Below are 23,149 nucleotides of genomic sequence, written 5' to 3'. Positions count from 1 at the left end.
TGACAAACTTCCCCTGTAAAACCAACTGCAGAGCTGGGAAAACATCTATAATCCATGACAACCCTGCTGGTAAAAGCACCTTTACTGGTTTTTGCCAGAACTAAATCAGATGGGACCAGACAGAATTATCCTGGAACAGCCAAAAACACCTGAGAATAAATGGCACCCCACAGGAACTACTAACAGCTAATTAGAACAGCAGTCTTCTTTAACTCATTGGAACAAATCCATAAACAACACTAATCAGTCTGAACCAAGCCAAAGTACTCCTGCACCAGACAGAGCCAAGACAGATTCTGGCAACTTCAGGTATGGTTCTTCTATCAGGAACCAAAATTAACTTGCTGGAATTAAGAAAGAACAACATGGAGCCACCTTTAGTCTGAAGGAACCAAACCAATCATGGCAATTGGGTGTGATTCTGCCATGGTCCCAGTAGGTCCTAGATTTGTTCCTTAAAATTTTATGTAGCTCTAAATTGACTACAGGTATTTTTACTCTGGTTTCTTAGAAGTGGAGGAGGTTGGAATTTTTTTCATAGTTTGTTTCTGGGTAATTTCTGAATTATACCAGGATTTTACTCGGCCTTATATACAATAACACTTCATTTCTCAAGATATTAACATCTGCACATTGCATCTCTCCTTGTGTGTCCTTGCTTTGACTTTTGTTTGTTGATATTTTCCTAGTAAGCAACATCAGAGGCACTGCTGACAACTAATATCTGTGTAGATTTGTGTGTGTTAAAACCTCCCTAACATCTGGTATCCCTACGATCATGTATACCCATGAACCTTCACGTTTCATTTCCTGACCTGTCCTTTTTTTCTTCTTCTTCTGGCATGCTGTGCAGTGTTCCCTCTTTAACCTTATGAAGGAAGGAAACACCTACTAGATTTCAAGAGAATTCAGATGATTAAAGTTTCAAGGTAAAAAAACCAAAATGCAGTAGTATTACCTTTGGTAAGCCAACATGTTTGGTAGCTACCACATCAGTCATTTGTAACATGTATAATTCCATCTCAGTGCTTGAAACAGAGTGTGTGTTGTTAGAGCAGAGATCAGGTTGCCAGGTTCTCTTCCAGCTCTGCTATTAATTTGCTTGAACTTGAGCAAGTCACCTTTCCTCTCTGTACCTCAGTTTTCCCATCTGTAAAGAAAGTTTGTAAAATGCTTTCAGAGCCTTGTTGAAAAGGTGCTATATAATTACACAGCATTTTGTTTGATTAACTATGTTTGAGATATTAATACTCTGTGATATTGAAATGGACTCTCACTAAAAAAGAAATGACAACAGTATACTTTTAAAATGACAAATGTTAAAAACTGTATGTGATATAGTGTTTGTCAGAATTTGGTGATAGCAGTCAGCAATAAAGCCTTTGTCAGTGGGATGCAACACATTACCATAGATTAAAGTACCCTCTGATCCAGGAAGTTAATGTGCCAGATGCAAAGGGCAACACTTTTTTAGAAATCTAAACAAAATGTACTTTCATATTAGTTTAATTAAATGTTGTATTTGTAGAGATTCAAAAATCATTTGGAGACTTTAAATTTATCTACCTTAAATGTCAACATTGAGCATCAGTGAAGGTCAGTGTTTGAGTATGTTTTCTATATCCTTAATCCAACCTGCAAAGGGATTCTGTAACAACAGGCTTGTATACAGTGCTCAGGTCACCCTTGTACAGCCAGTATTTACCCACATTTACTACACAGCGATGTCATTGTCCAGTCTAACCATAAGGAAATACTGAAAAGTTTCAGATACCACTGTGTGTTATCTCTGGGTAAACACTAGCTTTTTAATGAAGACATCTGTATCTCATAAAATTTAATCCTTCCAAGAACATGAAGTATTGTAAAAACCAAAAAATGCAATAACCAACAAACAAAAACTGAAGACAGAGTTAATGTCTTTGCAGAGTTCCCTTCTTTGTAGAGGTGAAGTTCTGAAAAGTTCACCAAGAATATTCTCTGTTTTATCATTTGTTTCCTATATACAGGTCTCTGATACTGTGTGTTGCTTTGTCAAAACACTAACTGTAGCCCTCACTTGAACAGAGTTAAAAATAGTGTGTGTGTGAGATACTAGTATCTAATTTTACAGTTTCATGACTTCCCCAACTACCCCTCAGCCTATCTATTTAAATATTTTCTAATTTCTTGTATCATAGTAGAAATGTGCCTTGAAGAAGGTGAAGATAGTAGCCTTATGGATCAGTTCAGGGAAGTCTTCCATGCCTGTAAAAGAATCTGTATGTGCAGACTATGGTACCTGTGTGGGACATCAGTGGGACGCTGCACTGGCACAAGGATGTACTTGTGCAGTGTCACGTAGATGATTGGGGCTGAGAATCTTAATTTATAAATTAGAGTTTAATCTGATAATTGTTCGTTCTTTGTACAATATATTGACCAAATAAATCTAATAATCTACATTTCACCTCTCTCATTCTTTCAGCTTTTTGTTACAGAGTGGCTAAAAAAAGTTAGAACAAGTTTTGCTTTCCACATACACTTTTTGAACTTATACTGTTCTTTACAAACTTGATAGAAGATTCCATCTACTGGTTTTGAAGATGATATTTGTTTGTTTGTAGATTTGAGGGGGAGGAGCAAAAATCACGCTTGTTTATAACAGAAACTGTAGCCTGAAATATGGCCTGGCTGCTATTCCATAATAAGCTCTATGGAAAATAGCTTTCAGGTTTCTCCTTTGTTGACTTCTATCCTCTTTCTTTATATTTATGTTGCAAAACAATATAAGAGTTCAGCCTGTGTAATTTTTACTATGCTATACTGCTGCTGCACAATTACATTAAAATCCTCGTGTTTATACATAATGTATTATGTTTATCTTATGACATATCCCTAACAGGTTGTGGAGGATATTTCATTTGGTACAGATGATCATTTGTGTGAGGTAAGTGCTTTCTAGACAACATAAGAGGATTGGGGGAAATTGTACTAACTTCCTTGGGATTCCTTTAAAACAGATACATCTTTTTCACCTTTAGGTGAAAATTGCAGAATAAGGGGCAGATATTTAGGAAAGCAAGGCCAAAACCAAAATGAAGGGACCAATCTTTCCACTATTGAAAATAATGGGAAAACCGCTAGTGACCTCAGGAGAAGCACGATCAGACCCTAAGGCAGTGATTTTAACACAGATGTAAGAAATAGCATTAATGCATCAGAGAAATAGACAGCTAGTGATAATTAGTTTACTCTAGTGTACGACAATAATGATATTTTAACATGGAGCAAAATCATAATGCTTGTTTCCTCTTCTACTTATACTACACCTTGTTGTTCTATTTGAATCCCTTTGAACAAATTATTTTTCCTTTCAGAAGTATATAAATGTTTGGAGTATAGATATTCAATATAAATGTTATCTGGATACAAATCCTGGATGTTTGGTATCTTGTTTTGCCATCATTTTGTAAATAAAGGTGTCAGATCATACAGTTTGTATCCTTGAGCAAAGTCTAAAATAATGAAGTAGTTTGAGATACATTTCCTGTCAAAAAAAAATGGGAGGACAACCTCTTTTTGGCTATAAACTGAGTGGTCAGATAAGAAATCCGTAGTTACACCTATTGCCCTTGAGAGTAATATAAACTCACCATGGCCCAATTCCACATTGGGATACCTTGGGCTGAAGCTTACAGATTGAGAAAGTTTAATTGATATGCACCACTTCCAGCAAGCAAATTAATTACACAGGAAGTAAACCTTATTTCACATTCCATAGTAGTATATATGAGTATATGTACCCCCTGCTGCCCAGCCATGCAAATTCAAAAAATGAACTGTTGCAATATGGGGTAGCCACCTGGACAAGCTGCCACTATGTATTACCACCAGTTAAATCCAAAGGCTGCATAGAAGCTGGAAAAATCCAGGCAAGATACTCTACCTCAAGAGACGAACTCAAATTACTGTCTTTGTGAACAGACGGACTGTGAGATCACGCCCATGAGACTGGATATGCCGGAGAAAGTTCAGCTGTGCATGATGGCGGCATGCGCAGAAAGAAGCTTTTGGGGATGAAGGTTATCTAAGCAAAAAATGAGTTTGAGATGATGAAAACTGCCTCTCATGCCATCGGCCTCAGCTGTGAATCAGGACAAAGCCATGCATGTGCCTCTGAACAGTGTTGACACACAAAAGGAGTACATAATCCCACAGGCACCAAGACAGAGAAAACACCTGTTGTCAGAAAATAATGACAACAGTGGTACATGGACAGTGTCCAGTCATCAGCCACAGGCAGCTGCCAAGATAGCAGAGTCTTTACAAGATAGTACAAGCAGCATATGGCCTGCAATACAGAATGTAAACACCTCCAGCAGACTAATATACAGCAGTGATACAGAAAGCTGCAGGACAGTTGCTGGATCATGGTGATTAGACAGAGGTAGAAAAAGGAATTACTTACACTGTGAGCCACCTGCAAATCATATCCAGCTATGCTGACTCTTTACACAAATGGATGTGCACATCAGAAAGCAATTTCTGTGAAAAGTTCTGGCCTAGTGCAGATTATCACTTGCAAACCAGTAGATGACATTACCCACAGGAACATCTCACAACAGGAATTGGAATTATCCCAGGTACATTAAATGAAGCCAGTGTAGTAGTAGTAGTAGTACACTTGCATATTCAAAGCCTGCCCAGCCCAGAAATACTGTATCATTCAGACAGAGGGAATACAGATGATAAGAGATGGGAATCTGCTCTCTCAGAGAACATGGCAAGGTGTTTTGTATGACTGAACACTGGAGGACAGCAGAAAGATATAGACCTGTGTGGATGCTCTTCCAAGAACGTTCTTCAACAACTGTAACACAGAGAACATGAGGGGACAGAATGGTCAGAGCTGCAGCATGATTTTGGCAGTAATTAACATGCCCATGTGCCACAACATGCAGCATTCCGTACCACTGCAGAGGAGGTGGGAAGATAGAGCTGATTGAGCTAAAGAAATGCAAGATGTGGTTGTAAGGTGTGATGTAATTGCAAAGAATCTGAGTGGGAACCTTAGTACTTGAGTCACTGCACATAAGAAGCAGCTCTGATGCATGTTGTCGTGTTGAAGCTGCTCCCAAACACCCCCACATGCCCACACAGGAGCTTCATTCTTGGCAAAAGGTTGATGGGATGGCAAGAATTAAAGCATGTATGATAAGCCATCGTTTGCTGTGTTCCTAGTTACCTTTTGGAGTTTGCTTGTGTTATGTTTCACATAGCCCATCTCCTCTCACCAGTATGCCAGAACATACCAATCCCTGTCACTCAGACATGCAGAGAGCTCTGACAGAGTGAAGTGTTTGGAGGGTGAGATGCACAAGCAGTGATCATCTCTTGTGTCCAGTAGTCACACAAGACACACTCAGGCTTTGACATACAAACACAGACAAGTACAGTCCCACACCATCCCACCATTCATCTTGGTCTGCACATCCAAACTAAGTCACCAGACCCAAAAGTGGCACACAGAGGGTGAGCCAGGGCTTCCCATGATGTGGTATCTCTGGAACCGAACTGCAAGGCAGTAGTCAGTGTTGGGGCACAGCTTGTGTGGTTGCTGTAGCTGGGTGGTCACTCATCACCGGTAATGGGGTGATAGCTTTACAAACTATTTTCTCTGCTGCCCATTATGGATGGTGAACCACTGCTGCATCTGTCCAGTATTTTTTTGAAGTACGATAGATTGTAGTCATGTCACTCACAGACCATGAGAATGGTTAGTGTAGCTGTGGTGGTTTCTTGAATAGATGCATGCAGTTTTGCACATTGATGCTTGCTCTGCACATACTATCCTGGGTGTTGTACATTTATGCACAGAGAGAATTTGGACCTGTTCTCAGTAGTCAGTCCTACCCTCTTCTCTGCAATGACTCTCACATTAAGGGATGTGTAACATGGAGAAATGTTTTCTCTTTGTGTAGTTTGACCACTGTGTGGCTAGATAACTCACTGTCTGAGTATGGTATGAGATTACACTATGTATGGTTTAGGCCAGAGGTGGGCAAACTGTGGCTCACGGGACCGTCCTGCCTGGCCCCTGAGCTTCTCCCCAGGAGGCTAGCGCCCAGCCCCTCCCCTACAGCCTCAGCTCACTGTGCCACCAGCGCAATGCTCTGGGTGATGGGGCTGCAGAGCCTGGGCCTGACCCAGTGTTCTGTGCTTCATGGTGGCGTGGCTGGCTCCGGCCAAGCAACGTGACTCCAGCGCTGCCAGCCACTGGTGCTCCATGCAGCGCGGTAAGAGAGCAGGGGGGTTAGATAGAAGGCAGGGGAGTTCGGGGGGTGGTGTGGATAGGGGTTGGGGCGGTCAGAGAACAGGGGGGTTGAATGGGGGAAGGGGTCCTGCGGTGGCGAGCATCAGGGCAAGAAGCAGGAGGGGTCAGATGGAGCCAGGGCTGGGTCATGCCTGGCTGTTTGGGGAGGCACAGCCTCCACTAAGTGGACATCCATACAATTTTGGAAACCCCGACGCAGCCCTCAGGCCAAAAAGTTTTCCCACCTCTGCTTTAAGCATATATTCAAGTGTTCGTGTACTTTTTGACATACTTGGGTGTGATTCATCAGAGCTGCTGAGTACCCACAGCTCTGATTAACTTCATTTTTGAGTGGTGGGAAATCATCACTTCTGAAATGTCTGTCTGAAAGTGGAAACCCCATTTTGTATTTTAAATTACTTCAAACAGTTTTTAATGAGTGTAAAAGAAATATCAGTTCTAATTCAGCCTAGACGAAAAATGTCTCACCAAGTTTTCTGTATCAATCGTTCTAAGGCTTTTTGTGCTGAAAGTTTTCAAATTAATCAAAGTGTGCACCTGATAAGACTATACAGCTTGCTTATTGTTACTGTGTCACTGTATAGGAAGGGCTGGTTTTGGGGATGTATCTGGGACTCTCACTTCTGAGACTGGAGTGAAGAGAAACTTTGTGGTGAAAACAACATAGACAAAAAAAGAGTGTGTTGACTTCACTAATTCCTATATGCAAACTGCTGAACTAGAATTCAGAGAGGGAATATGCTGTCTGCACTGGAATTGACCAAACATATATTTATACAGTACCACTTAGCTACAATGTCTGCCAGTTGGAAGTAGGGATTAAAATGGCTTTTAAGAAAATATGAACCACAGAAAATAAATTGAAAAACATTCTGATCTATTAAGGCCCAGTATGCTAATACACTAATGCAGGTGCAGCAACGTCTGTTATATACTCACAGCTGAAAAGGGAAGGAGAGGTGAATAAGTCCACTTTGCATTAGAAAGCTGAGGAAATTTTCCCACCACTGCCACAAATATATCTTACAACTTTAGGAACAACAAAAATAAATGCCATCAAAAACTACACTCTCTGCACACACAAATCCATACCATAATTTCATCTCTCTCACTATATTATTGTCTCCTAGCATTAACATTCAGATTCCTAAAAGTGAGGTCAGTGCAAAAAATAACCAAACAAGCCTTAAGGTGCTATCAGAGTTACACTGGCTTGCAGCATTAGTGTAACCAGCAAGCAGGAGGATTTGTGTTGAGCATGAGGCAGAGTTCATTTACTTCTCTGAGATATTGTTGTGCAGTATACACAGAGCAGATCTAATCAGGAAGTGGTTGGAATAGTTTGTGTCGGTGGCAGTGTTTTTGCCTGCCTATATATACGTATGTATATGTCATGTAAAAAAGTATTACTAGTGCCAATACTAGGCGTGAAAGATGCTGAAAGGCACTATTCCCTCTCTATTTTTAGCTGTTACCTCCTTTTTTACAAGTAGAGGATTTAGAAATAGAGGATTTGTTTTTGAAAATGTAGAATACTTGCTTTTGTTGAGAGCATTGCTGAGTTGTCTCACCCCATATAAGACAATTCTCAGCACTCTGTCCTCAATGTTAAACGACAGTTGGAACTATCTATCTACAGCATGACCTCTCTTCCCCCTCCCCCCAAAAAATCAATACATTGCCTTATACTCATATCTTGTGAAGACCTTGGTGTATATTTCTCATGACCTACTAATGTGGTATCCAATGACACAGCTTGTCTAAACTAGGGAGGGAATTGTTTATTTTAACAGAAGACGCTCTCTCCCATATATAGATAATACACCCAGATTAATAATATTATTACATTAAGATGGAGTTAAGCTTGAGAACACATTTCAGTAGTTTAGGGTAAACTATATTACAGGGGTGTTGTCATTACCCACTTGAAACCATGCAGTAGTCATATGATTATGAGTAAGGGATATTGGAATTTGTGGACCCAGATTAAATTAAATGCATTTTGAAAGAAGTATTTGATTTTTTTTTCATTTTCCCCCTTATGATGTCATAGGTCTGGACCGGGTGCTAAATTTATTACAGGACTCAGTATTAATCTATTGTCATTCTGGATCCAGTTATCTGATTTATTTGTAAATTCTCAGAAAATTAATTCCGTACTCAGAGAAAGTGCTGTAATTTTGGGGAGGATGGGCTGTATTATTCATATGTAACAAACAGGTTGATTCCCTTCTTTAAGTGCAAAACTTGACGTAACAATGGAGTAACTATCAGTGCATCCATAATAACTGCACGCTATTATTTCAGATTAGTTTTTAAATTAATCTACTGATAGAGCAGAAATTGAGTCTTTGCAGTAGATCTCACTTAGGAGCCTAAATTTTAATTTAGCAATGACACAAAGGATCTGTAGCCATCTTTGTAGTACAGTGTTTATCTACAAGGTTAGCATTCAGTATGATGGGAAATAACCTCAGACATTATTTTTGGAAAGTTGGTGCCTTTATTAACTTGTTTGTGAATGTTCCTTTTTTAAAAAAATCAAACAGCACAGTGGGTAGTGATACACAGCATCAAAGGGTAGACACGTTGCCTATTGAAATTTTGGGCATTTAGTGATACCTCAGGCCTCCAGGTTCTCTACATCATAAAAACTGTGTCATTATCATTGCTGAGCCCAATTTGTACTTTTGTGCCTACATTTCCAATCAGTCATCTCACTAGTGCCCACAATCTCAAGCTCCTAATTAAGTTGCAATAAGGGACTGGATTTAAGGCCCTTTTAAACATTTTTCTCATTAATATTTCATTTCAAAATTGCATTGGATGGGGAACACATTTTAAGCTAATTGTCTATGAATGTGAGGTACAGAGCACCTAGTTACACACTGTTCATTATGCAAATCAACAAGAAAAAATATCATTTCAAGTAAGTACTTGTTGCAGACCTTTTGGGGTGTTTTCCAGATTAAAGTTTAGAAACTCTTCTAAATGAAGTAGATACATTGGAACACGCAATGCTCTTTTTATCTTACAAAAAAAGACAAAGTCATTAAACCAGTTTTTCCAATTATTTATATTTTGGGGCTTTGCTTTGGCAGCTGTTTTAACATACTGAGCAGGTTAGTTGACCGATGTTATATTAATTGTTTATAGGCTAAATCCTGCACCTGGTGCTTTACTAGTGAGACACCAGCTGGAGCTGTTCTGCCTGATTTGACTCTTTGCCTACCCAACACTGAGAGAAGCATAAACAGAAAACTCCCTCCCTCTTAGAACTGACCATGGAGAGACTTTGCAGCTATCCAGCCATGCCCCTGTCCCCGGAAGGAGAGTCAACCCACATTTCCATGTGGTTATTGAAGGATAGGTCTGGACTGGCAGGCTGAAGCAGCCTGGACAAAACAATTTTAATCAGTGCATCTGTATAAATGTTGTAATCGTTAGTATTATAAATTAGAGCACCAACAGGGTCTCCGCTAACAGAAGAAAAAACTCAAAACCTACACAAATATTTGATCTTGAAACATTTCATAATAATACTCATATGCTCCTCTTCTGCCAACCTACCCCAAAATAGCAGTTATTAACAGTGCTATGGCTCTACCTAGAAACAAGATAAAAGTGCAGTCACTCAAGAATGATATATGAAGACTGGTCCACAAACTAACCCATATTTAATTCCTCATCTGAACAGCTGAATCACAAGTTTTCTATTTCCCTTATTTATTATTTGTATTACAGTAGCACCTACTGGCCCTAAAACAAGATCCACATTGTGCTAGACATTGTACATACACATAGCAAGAGACAGTCCCTATTTCAAAGCATTTACAGTTGAAATAGACAAGACACTCAAAAGCATTATTATCCCTATTTTATAATGGAAAAACCAATGCACAGAAAGAGTCTATGACTTGCCCATGGTCAAACAAGAAGTTTGTAGTAGAGCTAGAAAAAGAACCTAGCTCTCCTAAGTTCCAGACCAATGCCTTAACCACAAGCCCATCATTCCTCTAAGTATATGTTGTGTATTCTGATCTCACTTCAGATTTACATCTGTGTAATTAACTCAGTAGCAGCAAGAATTTGGCATTAAGTAAATGGGTGCTTTTGTCACATGAACTTGAGAACAGTATACAAAGATGTATCAAAACGTTGTTTTTGTCGGTATGCCAAAAGTAATACTGTCATAGGCCTATTTTTTGTTTGGAATGGTAGAAAAATCTCAAAAGTTCCTTGTCAAACCAATTTGACATCTTCATAATTCCTTTCTGAATGCTCATTCTCTCTTTAAAATTTTATTTAGCTCTTTGCAACAAGAGAAAGCAGTAATGAGTCAGAACAAAATTGCTATTATAAGACATGCTTGCTAACAAAAGTAAGTGGGGTGCTAAAATGAAGATAAATATACATGTAGTTTGTGTTTCTTAGCGCTGATGCAAATGGACAAGTCAAACTGGATGGAATGAAAATATGCAGCAGTTTATGTACTGGATCTGACTTTAATCTCACTTACACGGGTGTATGTTAAGAGTAGATCTGTTGAACTCATTGAAGTTTACATAGGGGTTTAACTGGTATAAGTGAGTAAACAAGTAAGCCCACTACATAGTTATGTATCTGAAGTAATTCGATCCATTGATACCAAATATAGCGGTCAGAGTGAAGTGCTAGTAGTTGGGAGTTACGAGTTTTGAGCACAGCTCTACTGCTGTTTTGCAGTGTGGCCCCATGCAAGTAATTTTAAACACTGTGCCTTTGTTTTGCCATTTGTAAAGTGCAGGTAATACTTTCTTACCTTATTAGAAGATGATTGACAGTCTGTCCACTAGAACTGTGAAAACTTGCAAACATTTATTCTGTTCTCCTTCTGGCATGAGCCACTTTTTTCCATGTTGCACCTAAAAGAAAACCTGACTTCACTGAGTCATTCTGGGACTGAAGAGGGAAGTGGGGTTAGCGGGTTTCTTTCTGCGATCAATGGGGCCAAAGCTAAGTGGAAAATAGTGTTTCTTACTCAAACACTAGTGTGTGATGTGGGACTTTTTTTTTTTCCCTTGCTGTACCACTTTTCTAGTTGCTCATTATGATAATGAAATTAGAATCCTGCTTTCCTGAATACTTAGCAAACAGGAGTCTGTATGTTTCATGGTTTTCATAAGAACAGACCAAAGAGTCTGAGTTGGAGGAGACAGTGCTACTTTTCCTCTTAGAAGACATTAAGGGTATATCTATACTGGAAGTGAAGGTGTCATTGTAGCACAGGTAGGCATACTACACTAGCTTTAATCTAGCTAGCACGGGTAACAATAGCAGTGTAGATGTGGTGACATGAGCTTCAGCATGTGCTAACAACCAGAGTACAAGCCCTCCAAGGACCCAGGGTATGTATGATTTTCCCTGCTGCAGGGAAAGGATCCAGCAACAAGGAGCTGCCAGAGCCTTTCCCCGCTGCTTCTCCCCTGCCAGAGCCTTTCCCAGCTGCCTCCCAGCTGCCAGAGCCTGTCCCTGCAGGGGGAGTCTTTTCCCAGAGGGGAAAGGCTCCAGCTGCAGGCAGTCAGCAGGACACTACAATGCTAAAATTAGCAGTGTAGCTGGGGAGGTAGGGCTTGGGCTAGTAGAAGGCCATGTAGGGTATGTACTTGGGTACGTACCCACACACTTCAGTATGTCTTTGCTTGCCTAAACTATGCCTCACTGGCTACACTGCTATTATACCTTAGTAGGGGGGCTGTGTACTTTATACAACGCCAAAAGACACATGCAGTGTAGCTGTAGCTAAAGCTAAGGTGGCTATGCCTACCCGGGCAACAGTCACACCTTCACTTGCAGTATATGTCGACAGATCTGCAGAGACCAGTCTCCCTTTCCCCAACAGCACTGTTAAATCACCACTCTGAGATGCGTGGATACACTGTATTAGGGACTGCTGGTTCTCAAAAAGGAAAGGAAGCTTAAACATTAGCCATTTCTTTGCCTAGCACTTCATCCTGTGACAGTTTTTGTACACGGGTACATGATTGTATGCATCATTTATCTGGAAACTGACTGCCCTCAAGTTCATTTTAGAGCTGGAAGTCACACTAAAAGGGTGTTTGAAGCTCTGCCTCCTCAGCCAGTCAGAAGAATAAATAAAGAAAAGCTTTGACATCCTGACGAGCCTGAGGGGTTGAAGTCTCAAGCTAAACCTCAAGTTTAAATGGGAAACATTGGAAATTCCCTAAAGAGTGCCAATAACCAGAAAATGTCTCCAGGTTATCTATCAGGCAGTGCAGACTTGAGACGTGACAGTGACAAATCAAAAGAGAGGAAGAGATAAAACATCCAGTCCAGCTGGTACAGAACAGAAAGAGGATTTCTGCTGGTATGGAATGAGCAAACAGGAAAGGAGAAAGAGTCTATTTTTAGTTACATCAGTGTAAATCTGAAGTAACTGTTGATTTTATTTGAGATTACATTGATATACAGAGCCTGGAGTGACACAGGACATCTGAGTGGAAAAAGAGGAAGGAAATTAGAATTTTCTAAGGCAGCATTTCCCAAACTTTTTGAAGTTGAGGGGTCCCATTTCAGAAAAAGGAAACCAATCATGCCCCTCCAACCCCTACAGGTGTGTGTGAAAGTCTTACCTAAAGGATGCAGACCTATCGAGTAGAATGTACAGATTCTTATAACATGATACTTCCTCTTCTTTCCTATGTGCTTCACTGAGCAGTGGAATAGTTTAAAATGTTGACGTTGGCGTTTTAGCCAGTGAAATGAATGGCACAATTCACACTTCTGCACTACTGTTTCAGGCTCTTTGGAGACTCAGGCAGACGTTGCTGCATAAGTATACTTGGCTCATGTTTTCACGTTTTTTTTTAAAACAAAGTAACAGCTAGACACTGACTTTTTATAAAAACAAAAAAAAGCTGGGACCCTGGAGAACAGTTGGGAGGTCTGTCTGTGCACCCTTTTCCCCAAGAGAGGCACACCTTTTTCCTGGGGAAAAGCTGCTCTAAGATCTGACATGGGCTTGAAGGACCCCTCTGCCTACCCACAAAAGCTAAAAGATAAGAAATACCAGGTATACCAAAAGATGGACCTTTTCTCCTGTAACTGCTGAATCAGAAAACAAAAGGGAAAGCGAGGTCTAATTAGGAGCCCACTTCAACTAATACACAGATCATAGCTACAATGAGAGGGTGTGGTGGAAGATCTCCTTTTGCATGTGACTTTAGGAGATGATCTGGAGCAAAATGAGATGACCTATGTTGTCAACAGAGTAAAACTTGTCAGAAGTAGAACAACACAGAATAGTTCTTCATTGACCAGTGTATTTCTTCATGGCAGAGTTAACACAGGTTTTTACTTGGGTATGGCCCTCAACCTCCCTCTCATCCACACACACAATTGTCTCGCCTGGACTAGCTGGGTTGTCTGAGGCGATAGCTTAAAATCAGAGGAGGCTTTCATTTGGATTCATTCTGCACTGTGGATGCAGGCTAAACCACTTGAGGGCTGATAGTCCTCCAGTGCTTTCCCACAATTACCCCATGAACCCAGATGGACAGACAAGTTCTCTGACAATCCACTGAGAAAGAATCACAGCATAGCTCAGTTTACTGCAGTGCCAAGAACCATGGCATATGCCCCAGCAGTCCTAGCAACACCCATGGGAAAGTGCACACCACTGAGGACAGAGTAATTCAGGTAAGGCTTTGCAGTGTGGCCACACACAGCTGAGCTAGACCAACCCAGATGCTCAGACCTAGGTGCCAATCACCTGAGTTAATGCTGCAGTTAAGATGTCTTAAGGCTCCTGTGTATTTCGTATACCATGAAGCACAGATGAAGGCAACTTTAGAAAGGAGTTGGGTTCAAGGGACTCTGGAAACCAATCCTGTCTTTCAGCCATTGTGCTAGTTAGGTGACTGATATTAGGGCTAAAACTGGCCATGCAGCAGTACTCTAGGAAAACACTCTGACCTCAGACTTGACTTAACCCATATGAAAATGGGGACGTCCCAATGTAACACACAACCTTATTGTATCACTTTGCTTAAACATAGTGACACACATTTTCAAATACAATCACTTAATCTACACAATATTTTTTAACTTTTGCCTCCAATGATGATTTTTTTCAAACCAGCCTTGGAAATCTCATGGTTTTTTGGCAGCATGAGTCTGATCTATAATCTAATATACTAATAGCCCTTAATTAAAGCAACGTACTGTAGTCTGATCCAGACAAAGTACTCAATATATTGATATTATGGAACTAGAGCCTGCATTTTGTTTACATGTCACTTTAAAACAGCACTTCTTCATGTTCTGTACTGTGGTAATTTATTTTACCTAAGCGTACAGTCCACAGTGATAGCTTGATTTGGAAAACCACCTTCGTATGGTTTTATCCATCAAAGCAAATCTGCACTTAAGAGCTTTCAAATCCTAGTTAAAAGCTAAATCAAGTGCTCGTACTTTATAGTACCGAGCAAACCATCACTGCACCAACCTCCCCCGGCCCCCCGTGCACACGTGCAACATTGACACATTTGAAATGATGGCTATATGAACATCTAATTTTCTTATGACTGGTTAACTTCTCTAGAAAAAAAATTGGCATTCAAAGATGGAACTTTCAATAGGTAATCATCATTTTTAGATATACTTTCAGAGCAATGACTGTCAATGATTTACTAACTTTTTTCTTTTTCTAGCATTAGAGATACTAAAGTTTACTTAGAATGCTGCAATCTTTTCTTGTATGCTTCTCACAAAGCTATTCTATAATAGCCTTCCAGTTGTGTAAATTGCTCAGGTTATCCCTCTCCCTAAAAAAAACATACAAGAGCTTGCTGGTGTACGGAATAACAGTTTACCAGCTCAATGGATGACTCATTTTCTTTACCCAGTTCTGAGACAAGGACGTTTACAGTCAATAGAGAGAGATGCCACCTTCTCCCCACCTGCCTCTGAATTTAAAAACAATGGGCCAAATTCATCACAGGTATAAATTCACTGTAACACCATGGATGACTATGCCAATACTCTAAAGATCCACAGAACCAATACAGTTGGGAATCAAAATACTTCACATTGAACAGCACACCCCAGCGAAGAGGAGCACACATGCTGCATAAGAGAAGCCCTGTCTACCTTGTAACCTAGGCAGTGAAGCTGTTTGGTCACCCCAGCTTGTCTCAGTTGCTCCCCGTCCCAACCCACCCACCTCACTGTAGCTTTCCCCCCCCCCCGTTTATTTTTCCTCAAGGAAGACATTTCTGGTTTAGCTTATTATTAGTGAACGCTTGGGTTTCTGTATAGGCCTCAGAATCCTTTGCCATTATTTATGCCATGATTTAAGGAAGCATCACAGCAGCTGGCATTGTGGATTCTGAGGCTCATATAAGAGCCAGGACACTAGCTGCATGTGTAAAATTAACATCACCTGTTTAGATGAATTTGTAGGGGATGCAGCAAGAGAAGAATAGTTCAGGCTGACCGGTTAGTGAATGACCATGGTTGTCTCAATACTGTGGAAATTCAGATCTGGTACCTAATCACCCATTTATGTATACTTTGCTTTCCCCGAGCCTGCCATGTCACCCACAGGGGCAGCTCCAGGCACCAGCACACCAAGTGCGTGCTTGGGGCGGCAAGCCGCGGTGGGCGCTCTGCCGGTCGCTGCGAGGGCGGCAGGCAGGCTGCCTTCGGCAGCTTGCTTGTGGAGGGTCCGCTGGTCCTGCGGCTTCGGCGGACCTCCCACAGGCTGCCGCCAAATTCGTGGGACCGGGAGCTTCCTGCAGGCAAGCTGCCGAAGGCAGCCTGCCTGCCGTGCTTGGGGCAGCAAAATGCCTAGAGCCGCCCCTAGTCACCCACTGTAGATGCAGGTGCAGATTAAAATAGCACAATTGCCCTTTTTGTGTGTCACTGTTACAATTTAATTTTAGAACTTTTTTTTTCCAAAATGATAATTTGCCAATCTGTCATTCACCTAATGAGGAATGACACTGCAAGGAAATATGTATAGCGAATATTCTAAACCTGGATAATTGCAAAATTTGATCCATCCTGTAACTGGAAGTAGCACTACACATTTTAAAATGGACTGTGATTGAAATAAAAATTGTGGGAAACAACTAGTTTTTTAAGCTTATATTTTCTTGCTTTCCTTTGTAATGCAATAGCAGAATACTGTTAATCTAAACCAGGGGTGGCCAACCTGTGGCTGTGGAGCCACATGCGGCTCTTCAGAAGTTAATATGTGGCTCCTTGTATAGGCACCGACTCGGGCTGGAGCCACAGGCACCAACTTTCTAGATGTGCTGTGGGGTGCTCACTGCTCAACCCCTGGCTCTGCCCCCACTCCACCCCTTCCTGCCCCTCCCCTGAGCCTGCCATGCCCTCACTCTCCCCCTCTCCCCTCAGTGCCTCCTGCATGCCACAAAACAGCTGATTAGAAGGTGCAGGGAGGGAGGAGGAGGAGGCGCTGAGCAGCAGCCGGTGGGCGGTAGGTCCTGGGAGTGAGGGGTTGGGAAGCTAATGGGGAGCTGCTGACGTATTACTGTGGCTCTTTGGCAATGTATGTTGGTAAATTCTGGCTCCTTCTCAGGCTCAGGTTGGCCACCCCTGGTTAGTAAGATCAATACATGTTCAGTGTTCTTAAGATGAAAAACTTTAAATAATGGTACATATGTCAAGCCCGCCCAAAATTCTGAATTATTCAAAAAGTCTCTCAACACTTTAGCCAGATTTTTTAGTCTTTTCAAAATATTTTTAGCAAATTTAGTGCTTGAAAGAGATGTCAACATTTATAGCCTTCAAGTAAAATTTTGAAAAATACCAGTGACTTAGAAGCCCAAGTGATGTTTTCAACAGCAACTTAGGCACTTAGAAAGTCTCACTGAAATTCATTGGACCTAAATGTCTAAGTGACTTTTGAAAAATAGAACTTTGATTTCTAAAGTATTTTGGTGGTTTTGAAAACTGTACCCCTAGAGACTGTAGTCTGTTTAACGATAGAACATGCACAGCATAGGCAGTGCAAGATTCCCCTTCACTGAAGGGCTGGGAGTGAGAGGGCAGTTCTGTCTCAGTGACTATTTAATTCCCTGCTGAATGTGACAATTATCTTGACGTATTTTGCTGCTTGGAGATAGATTGAGACCACCAGCTCATTTCACGTCACCTAGGTCACCAAATCATCATACAAAAACAGCTTTCAGTCAGTACAAACTGGACCATGGTTTGAACAAGTGCCCTAGCAATGCAAGGCACTGTATCCTGTTACCAGTTCCCTGAGCCATCCAGTCTTACTGTTTTAAAATATTTATTTTATCCTTAATTTGCCATGAATTTGAACTGTACTAATGGAATCAATAGCAATCACCTTTTCTTTTCCTTTTCAACTCCTAGGACTTCCACTTATTTTCTGCAGAACTGGGAGAAAAATGTGAAGCAATAAGTGAGAAACTGGTGCAATTAGAAGATCAACTCCAAACATCAGTCTGCAGCTTGGATGACAGTTTTATTCATATCCTTTTTCTACATAGATTAACTATTTATCTCCCAGCTTCATGTAAAGCACTAGTTTATTTTAGCATGATCTGGGTATGTTAAGTAAGGTGGAAATGAGTGAATTTAGCTAATGTGGACATTTGTGGTTTACTAAAATATTCCCATAGTGCTCATTCACTGTGGGTCTGATCCAGTTCGTGATGAAGTCAATGACAAGACTTCCGTTGACTTAAATAGGAGTGAGATAAGTCCTATAAATTTAATCTTAGACTAAATGTTTAAACAGTCATGTGCTTAGCTCTATCAGTCTAATCTCTGAGTTTTATAATGTACACATATCACTGCAGGTGTCTAGTGCACAAAGTAGAACACTTGTAACAGCCAACACAAATCTGCACTTTCAAACATGATCTATTTAGTCAAATTAAATGTGAGTTCATGTGCAGTCAGAATCGATTATAGATGTCTAATCTGGCTATTGTTCCTTTTTAAATATTCAGTAGTTGCATCATGTGGCATCTACCATGTGATCTAACCTGCATACAGTGTAAACAGGGCCGGTGCAACCATTTAGGCGACCTAGGCGGTCACCTAGGGCACTGGGATTTGGGGGGGTGCCATTTTCTTCGGCAGCAACCGCGGCGGCCGGATCTTCGGCCACCCCGGTTGCCACTAGCATTTAGGCGGAGGGAGCTGGGGCAGGGGAGCATGGGGAGGGCTGCCTGAAGCAAGTAAGGGGGGGGTGAAATGCAAGGGAACTCCCCATCCCAGCTTACCCCTGCCCCGCCTCGTCCCCGAGCATGCCGTGACTGCTTCACTTCTCCCACCTCCCAGGCTTGCGGCGCCTAAGCTGATTGGCGCCGCAAGCCCAGAAGGTGGGAGAAGTGAAGCAGCCACGTGCTCGGGGAGGAGGCGGGGCAGGGGTGAGCTGCCTCACTTCTCCCACCTCCCAGACTTGCGGCACCAATCAGCTTAGGCGCCGCAAGTCTGCGAGGCGGGAGAAGTGAAGCAGTCACGACGTGCTCAGGGTGCTAGTGCGCAGAGCAGGGGTGCCTCAGGGCGGAGGGTGAGGGATGGGGAGCTGCCGCAAGGGGGGGCACCTCAGGGAGGAGGGAGGAAGCTGCTGCAGGAAGGGCGGGGAGGCACTTCAGGGTACAAGGTGGAAGTTTCGCCTAGGGCGCGAAACATCCTTGCACTGGCCCTGAGTGTAAATAGCCATAAAAGAGAATTGGATATTTGATTCTCTTCCAGCTGAAAGCCCTTGGATAAAATACTGAAAGAACTCAAAGGCTGCTTACGCCATCCAGCATCTGGGTAAAGGTTGCTTAACTTTTACAGAGCCATCTGCCATACCTACATATGTAGAAATTTCCCAACTTTAAAAGTACAGACTCTCTTTTCACTTGTGTTGTCTAATCCTCTTATTGTGTTTATAGAAATAAATTACCTCCACCAAAGGTAGTGATTCTGCTGAGAACGGAAATTAGCCTTCAGAAAGCATAAATGTAAAAAGTATAAGAAGAAATTGGTTGGGCTGGGGTCTTGGGTTAGTATTTATTCTTTGTAACCGCTGAAGAGCTTACAATCTAAGCTATACAAGCCAAAGACATGATGAGCCATGGAACACTAGCTCAAGTAAGAAAAGATGGGAGGAGGATTTGGGTGGAGGAGAAAGTAGCAAGCTTTCCTGGAGCAAGGAGCAGAAAGAGGGCTTGCTAGAGGTCAGGGAGTTTGTGATTGTTCTTGGCACAGGAGCAATGTGATAGAAATGAGTAGCCATGAGTGCGAGAAGAACAATGAAAGGAGCAGTAAGGAAAGAGGTTCAGGAATAGCATACAAAATGAGAGGCAATATACAGATGGGGCCAAGATTATGTAACATTTTGAAGACTAGGATATAAAACTTAAGTACAGATTGAATCCTTTCATTGGCTTTCTCAGAGGCCAGCAATTTTGTTGGAGTGACAGGAGAGAAGAATGATTTTGGAAACACTATATGAATTTCATTGGAGAGAAAAGATGGGAGAGGTGGGAAGGTCTAGAGAAGAAGTTTAAAACAAGATAATGATGGACAAGAACTGGACACAGGTTTTCAGGGTATGGGGAGGAATGATGGCTATATTACAGAGAAAAAAAGGGCATGCTTAGTAGAGACAAGTATATGGGGAGAAGTGTAAATATACCACTGTGATTGTAAATCTGGGAGACAGTGTCACAATTACAGGGAGAACGGCACCTTGGACCTCTTTTAGTCCCTCCCTCTCATGTGCACCTGTTAGGTAACAGGGCTGGCTTCCTGCACTTCAATCCAGGCAGAACCACACAGTCCAACCGCTCTGGGACTGGGTCACTGGGTTGCAGCCTTCCTGATTCCCAGCCAGGTTTGACACAGGCTGAACAGCGTTTGGAACCTGTAAGCCCTTTCACTCTGGGAACCTGTGACCAGGGAGTTGATTAAAGTGACTCAAAACAGGGTCTTCAAAACAAAGTATTATTCATTTGTTTCCCCAGAGGTACAAAGCACATAGAGCAAAGGGTAAAAACAATAAAAAAGCTAGATACATGCTCTGACCTACACCTTCATCATTCCTCATCAGCTTTTGTAGGTTCCTGTTAGCCTAGCTAATCCCCATCTCTGGCTGGGAAAAATACACTTTCCTGCTTGCAGCAGGCTCTCTCTGTCTCTGTGTACCCCTTAGCCTATCAGCTTTCATTGATTCTCTCTGGGCAGCCTCACCTTGCTCACCTAACCCTCCTCCCTTTTCTAGGCCCATGCTCCTGTGATGGCTTAGTGTTTCCCTTTGGTCTTTCTCTCATCAGCCTTGGCCAAACAGCTCTCACTAGGGTTGGGACATAGGCTTCACGTCTTCGTGGCTATAAACCTGGCTACTGTGTTTTACTGTTTGGTGGGATGCTCCTTTTCTAGCCCATTATTTTACCTTCTCTGCTTGGTTCTTTTAACAATGCCTTTTGATCTAACTCCAACACCATAGCAACTCCATCATGAGCAACAAGAATGATTAAAGGTCTTGAGAACATGACCTATGAAGGAAGGCTGAAGGAATTGGGTTTGTTTAGTTTGGAAAAGAGAAGACTGAGAGGGGACATGATAGCAGTTTTCAGGTATCTAAAAGGGTGTCATCAGGAGGAGGGCGAAAACTTGTTCACCTTATCCTCCAATGATAGAACAAGAAGCAATGGGCTTAAACTGCAGCAAGGGAGATTTAGGTTGGACATTAGGAAAAAGTTCCTAACTGTCAGGGTAGTTAAACACTGGAATAGATTGCCTAGGGAAGTTGTGGAATCTCCATCTCTGGAGATATTTAAGAGTAGGTTAGATAAATGTCTATCAGGGATGGTCCAGACACTATTTGGTCCTGCCATGAGGGCAGGGGACTGGACTCGATGACCTCTCGAGGTCCCTTCCAGTCCTAGAGTCTATGAGTCTATGAATAAGGAGAGCCATGCACCATATTCATAAAAAATAATGCATGTTATTTCCCATTTTGCGTCTCTCAAATCCTTAATCATTGTATTTTTGATGGAGATAGAGAAGAGACAGAGTGGAAAAGTATTGAAAGAAAAGATGAAAAAGTTCTATTTTGGAGAGTTTGTAATGGTAGCTTGTAATGACACCCAAGAGGAGTTGTTAGAAAGATACCTGGAGATAAGGAACTGAACAGAAGGCATACAGTTCTAAGAAACATAGATTTGAGAATCATCCTCATCAAGGCTGGAGCTGAAACCATAAGAACAGACAAGATCGTGAAGGAAAGACAGTGCAGAGTCTAAGGACAAAATCTTAGGAGACACTAACAGATGGAAGGCAAGAGGAAGATGAGACACTTTATTTGAGGTGCTGTATTGTTTTATAGAGCCACTACCAACTTTGCTAAAGTTTAAAAGCATAAAAAAAGCCTGATATTCATTAAAAGTGCATAGTATTTTTACTGTTTAAGATTCCTGTGAGAAACAATGATTCAGCCAATGTAATTAGCTATTTTGCAGTAATTTGTCATCACTTAGAATCCCTCACTGCTCTAAATGTTTGTCTTATTGTTACAGGAAGATAATTAACCTGTGTTTAGCACAGACCAATTTGTAATGTGTCTGTGAGGCATTTGTATAGTATAATTGATCAATCTTAATCCTGTTTGAGATCCCTTTGTAATGCTATATACATGCACTCATTTAACTCCCTTATAATAAATGGCAGGAGGTTCTAACTTTACACCTTATAGCTCATTCTTAATTGAGCCCAGTGTGTCTAACAGGTAGAAGAGCACTGGGAGACAGGAGTCTTCTATTCCCAGCTCTGCCACAGACTTGCTGTATTTTCTTTTGGAAGTCACTTTACATCTATACTTGAATTAACCCAGCTGTGAAATGGGTCTGACAGTAGTTACCCACTTTACAGGTTTGTTATGAGGTTTCATACATTTTTGTTTGAAAAGAACTTTTTGATTTTTGAATGACAGACACTACAGAAGCACCTATATTAGTATTATTTTTATAAAGGCAGTGTATGCTTCAATTTAGTTTAAATTCTAAATGTAAAAGTTAATTAAAAATCATTTTGAACTTTGAACAGACTTGTGGGTCAATCTCATTTAGAAACACAATTAAGTTTTCACCCAGATTAGCTTTGAGTGTCCCAAACCTCCATATTTCCTTCCCCACCTTGACTACATTTTAATAGACAATATCTTTAACCTATTATTAAGCAATTTTCACTATTCATAAGATTGAACTTAACATGATCATGCAGTTAGCATTAAGATACATACAAGGTTCACAGATAGTGTAATTAACCGTAGTGAAGAAAGACAATTTAGTGGTGTTTGTTAAATGCACTATTAGGTGAAAATTTGGTTTCTAAGTCCAGGTACTGTAGATCACAACAGAAATCTGGTGATTTGGAAGTCATGGGTTTGCATCAAGACTTGGCTCTTTGACATCAGTGATTACATAAATGGAGTTAAATCCTGTAATGATGAATGGATAACATGTACATCATATCCTGTGGGAAGGACGCTGGTGAGACTTCCAGGGGGTGCATGAAGAACAAATCAGAAAACGTATTTAAAGTTTGTTGAATATCTCAAGTGATTGCTAGCAGCATAGGGTCTTTAAACTCTAGATTACTGACTAAAATCCACTAAAGGTGAACGTAACCAAAAGTTATCAAGTTGTCCTTTTATTTTATTTAAAAGGGATGAAAAAAATAAAATCTTTAAACCATTATTCAAAATCAGTCTGTTGGCTGTTAAATAGCCTATGAAATAATTGTGATCTCATTCCTGATATTCCTGTGTTACAAAAA

The 23,149-nt window shown here is 41.2% G+C and overlaps 1 protein-coding gene across 1 annotated transcript in view; it reads left to right on the top strand.

Annotated features, from left to right (window-relative positions):
• LOC127050062 (disrupted in schizophrenia 1 homolog) overlaps positions 1-21,505 on the top strand; it is a 54,969-nt gene extending 33,464 nt beyond the window's left edge. The window contains exons 3-5 of the mRNA XM_050951596.1: positions 2,885-2,929; positions 17,726-17,920; positions 21,374-21,505. Of these exons, the coding sequence (XP_050807553.1) occupies positions 2,885-2,929; positions 17,726-17,920; positions 21,374-21,505 (372 nt within the window). The remainder of the gene's footprint in view (positions 1-2,884; positions 2,930-17,725; positions 17,921-21,373) is intronic.
• Positions 21,506-23,149: the final 1,644 nt, after the last annotated feature.

This window comes from Gopherus flavomarginatus, chromosome 4, assembly GCF_025201925.1.
Source record: "Gopherus flavomarginatus isolate rGopFla2 chromosome 4, rGopFla2.mat.asm, whole genome shotgun sequence".
NCBI lineage: Eukaryota > Metazoa > Chordata > Testudines > Testudinidae > Gopherus > Gopherus flavomarginatus.
This window is presented reverse-complemented; position numbering and strand designations above follow the sequence as displayed.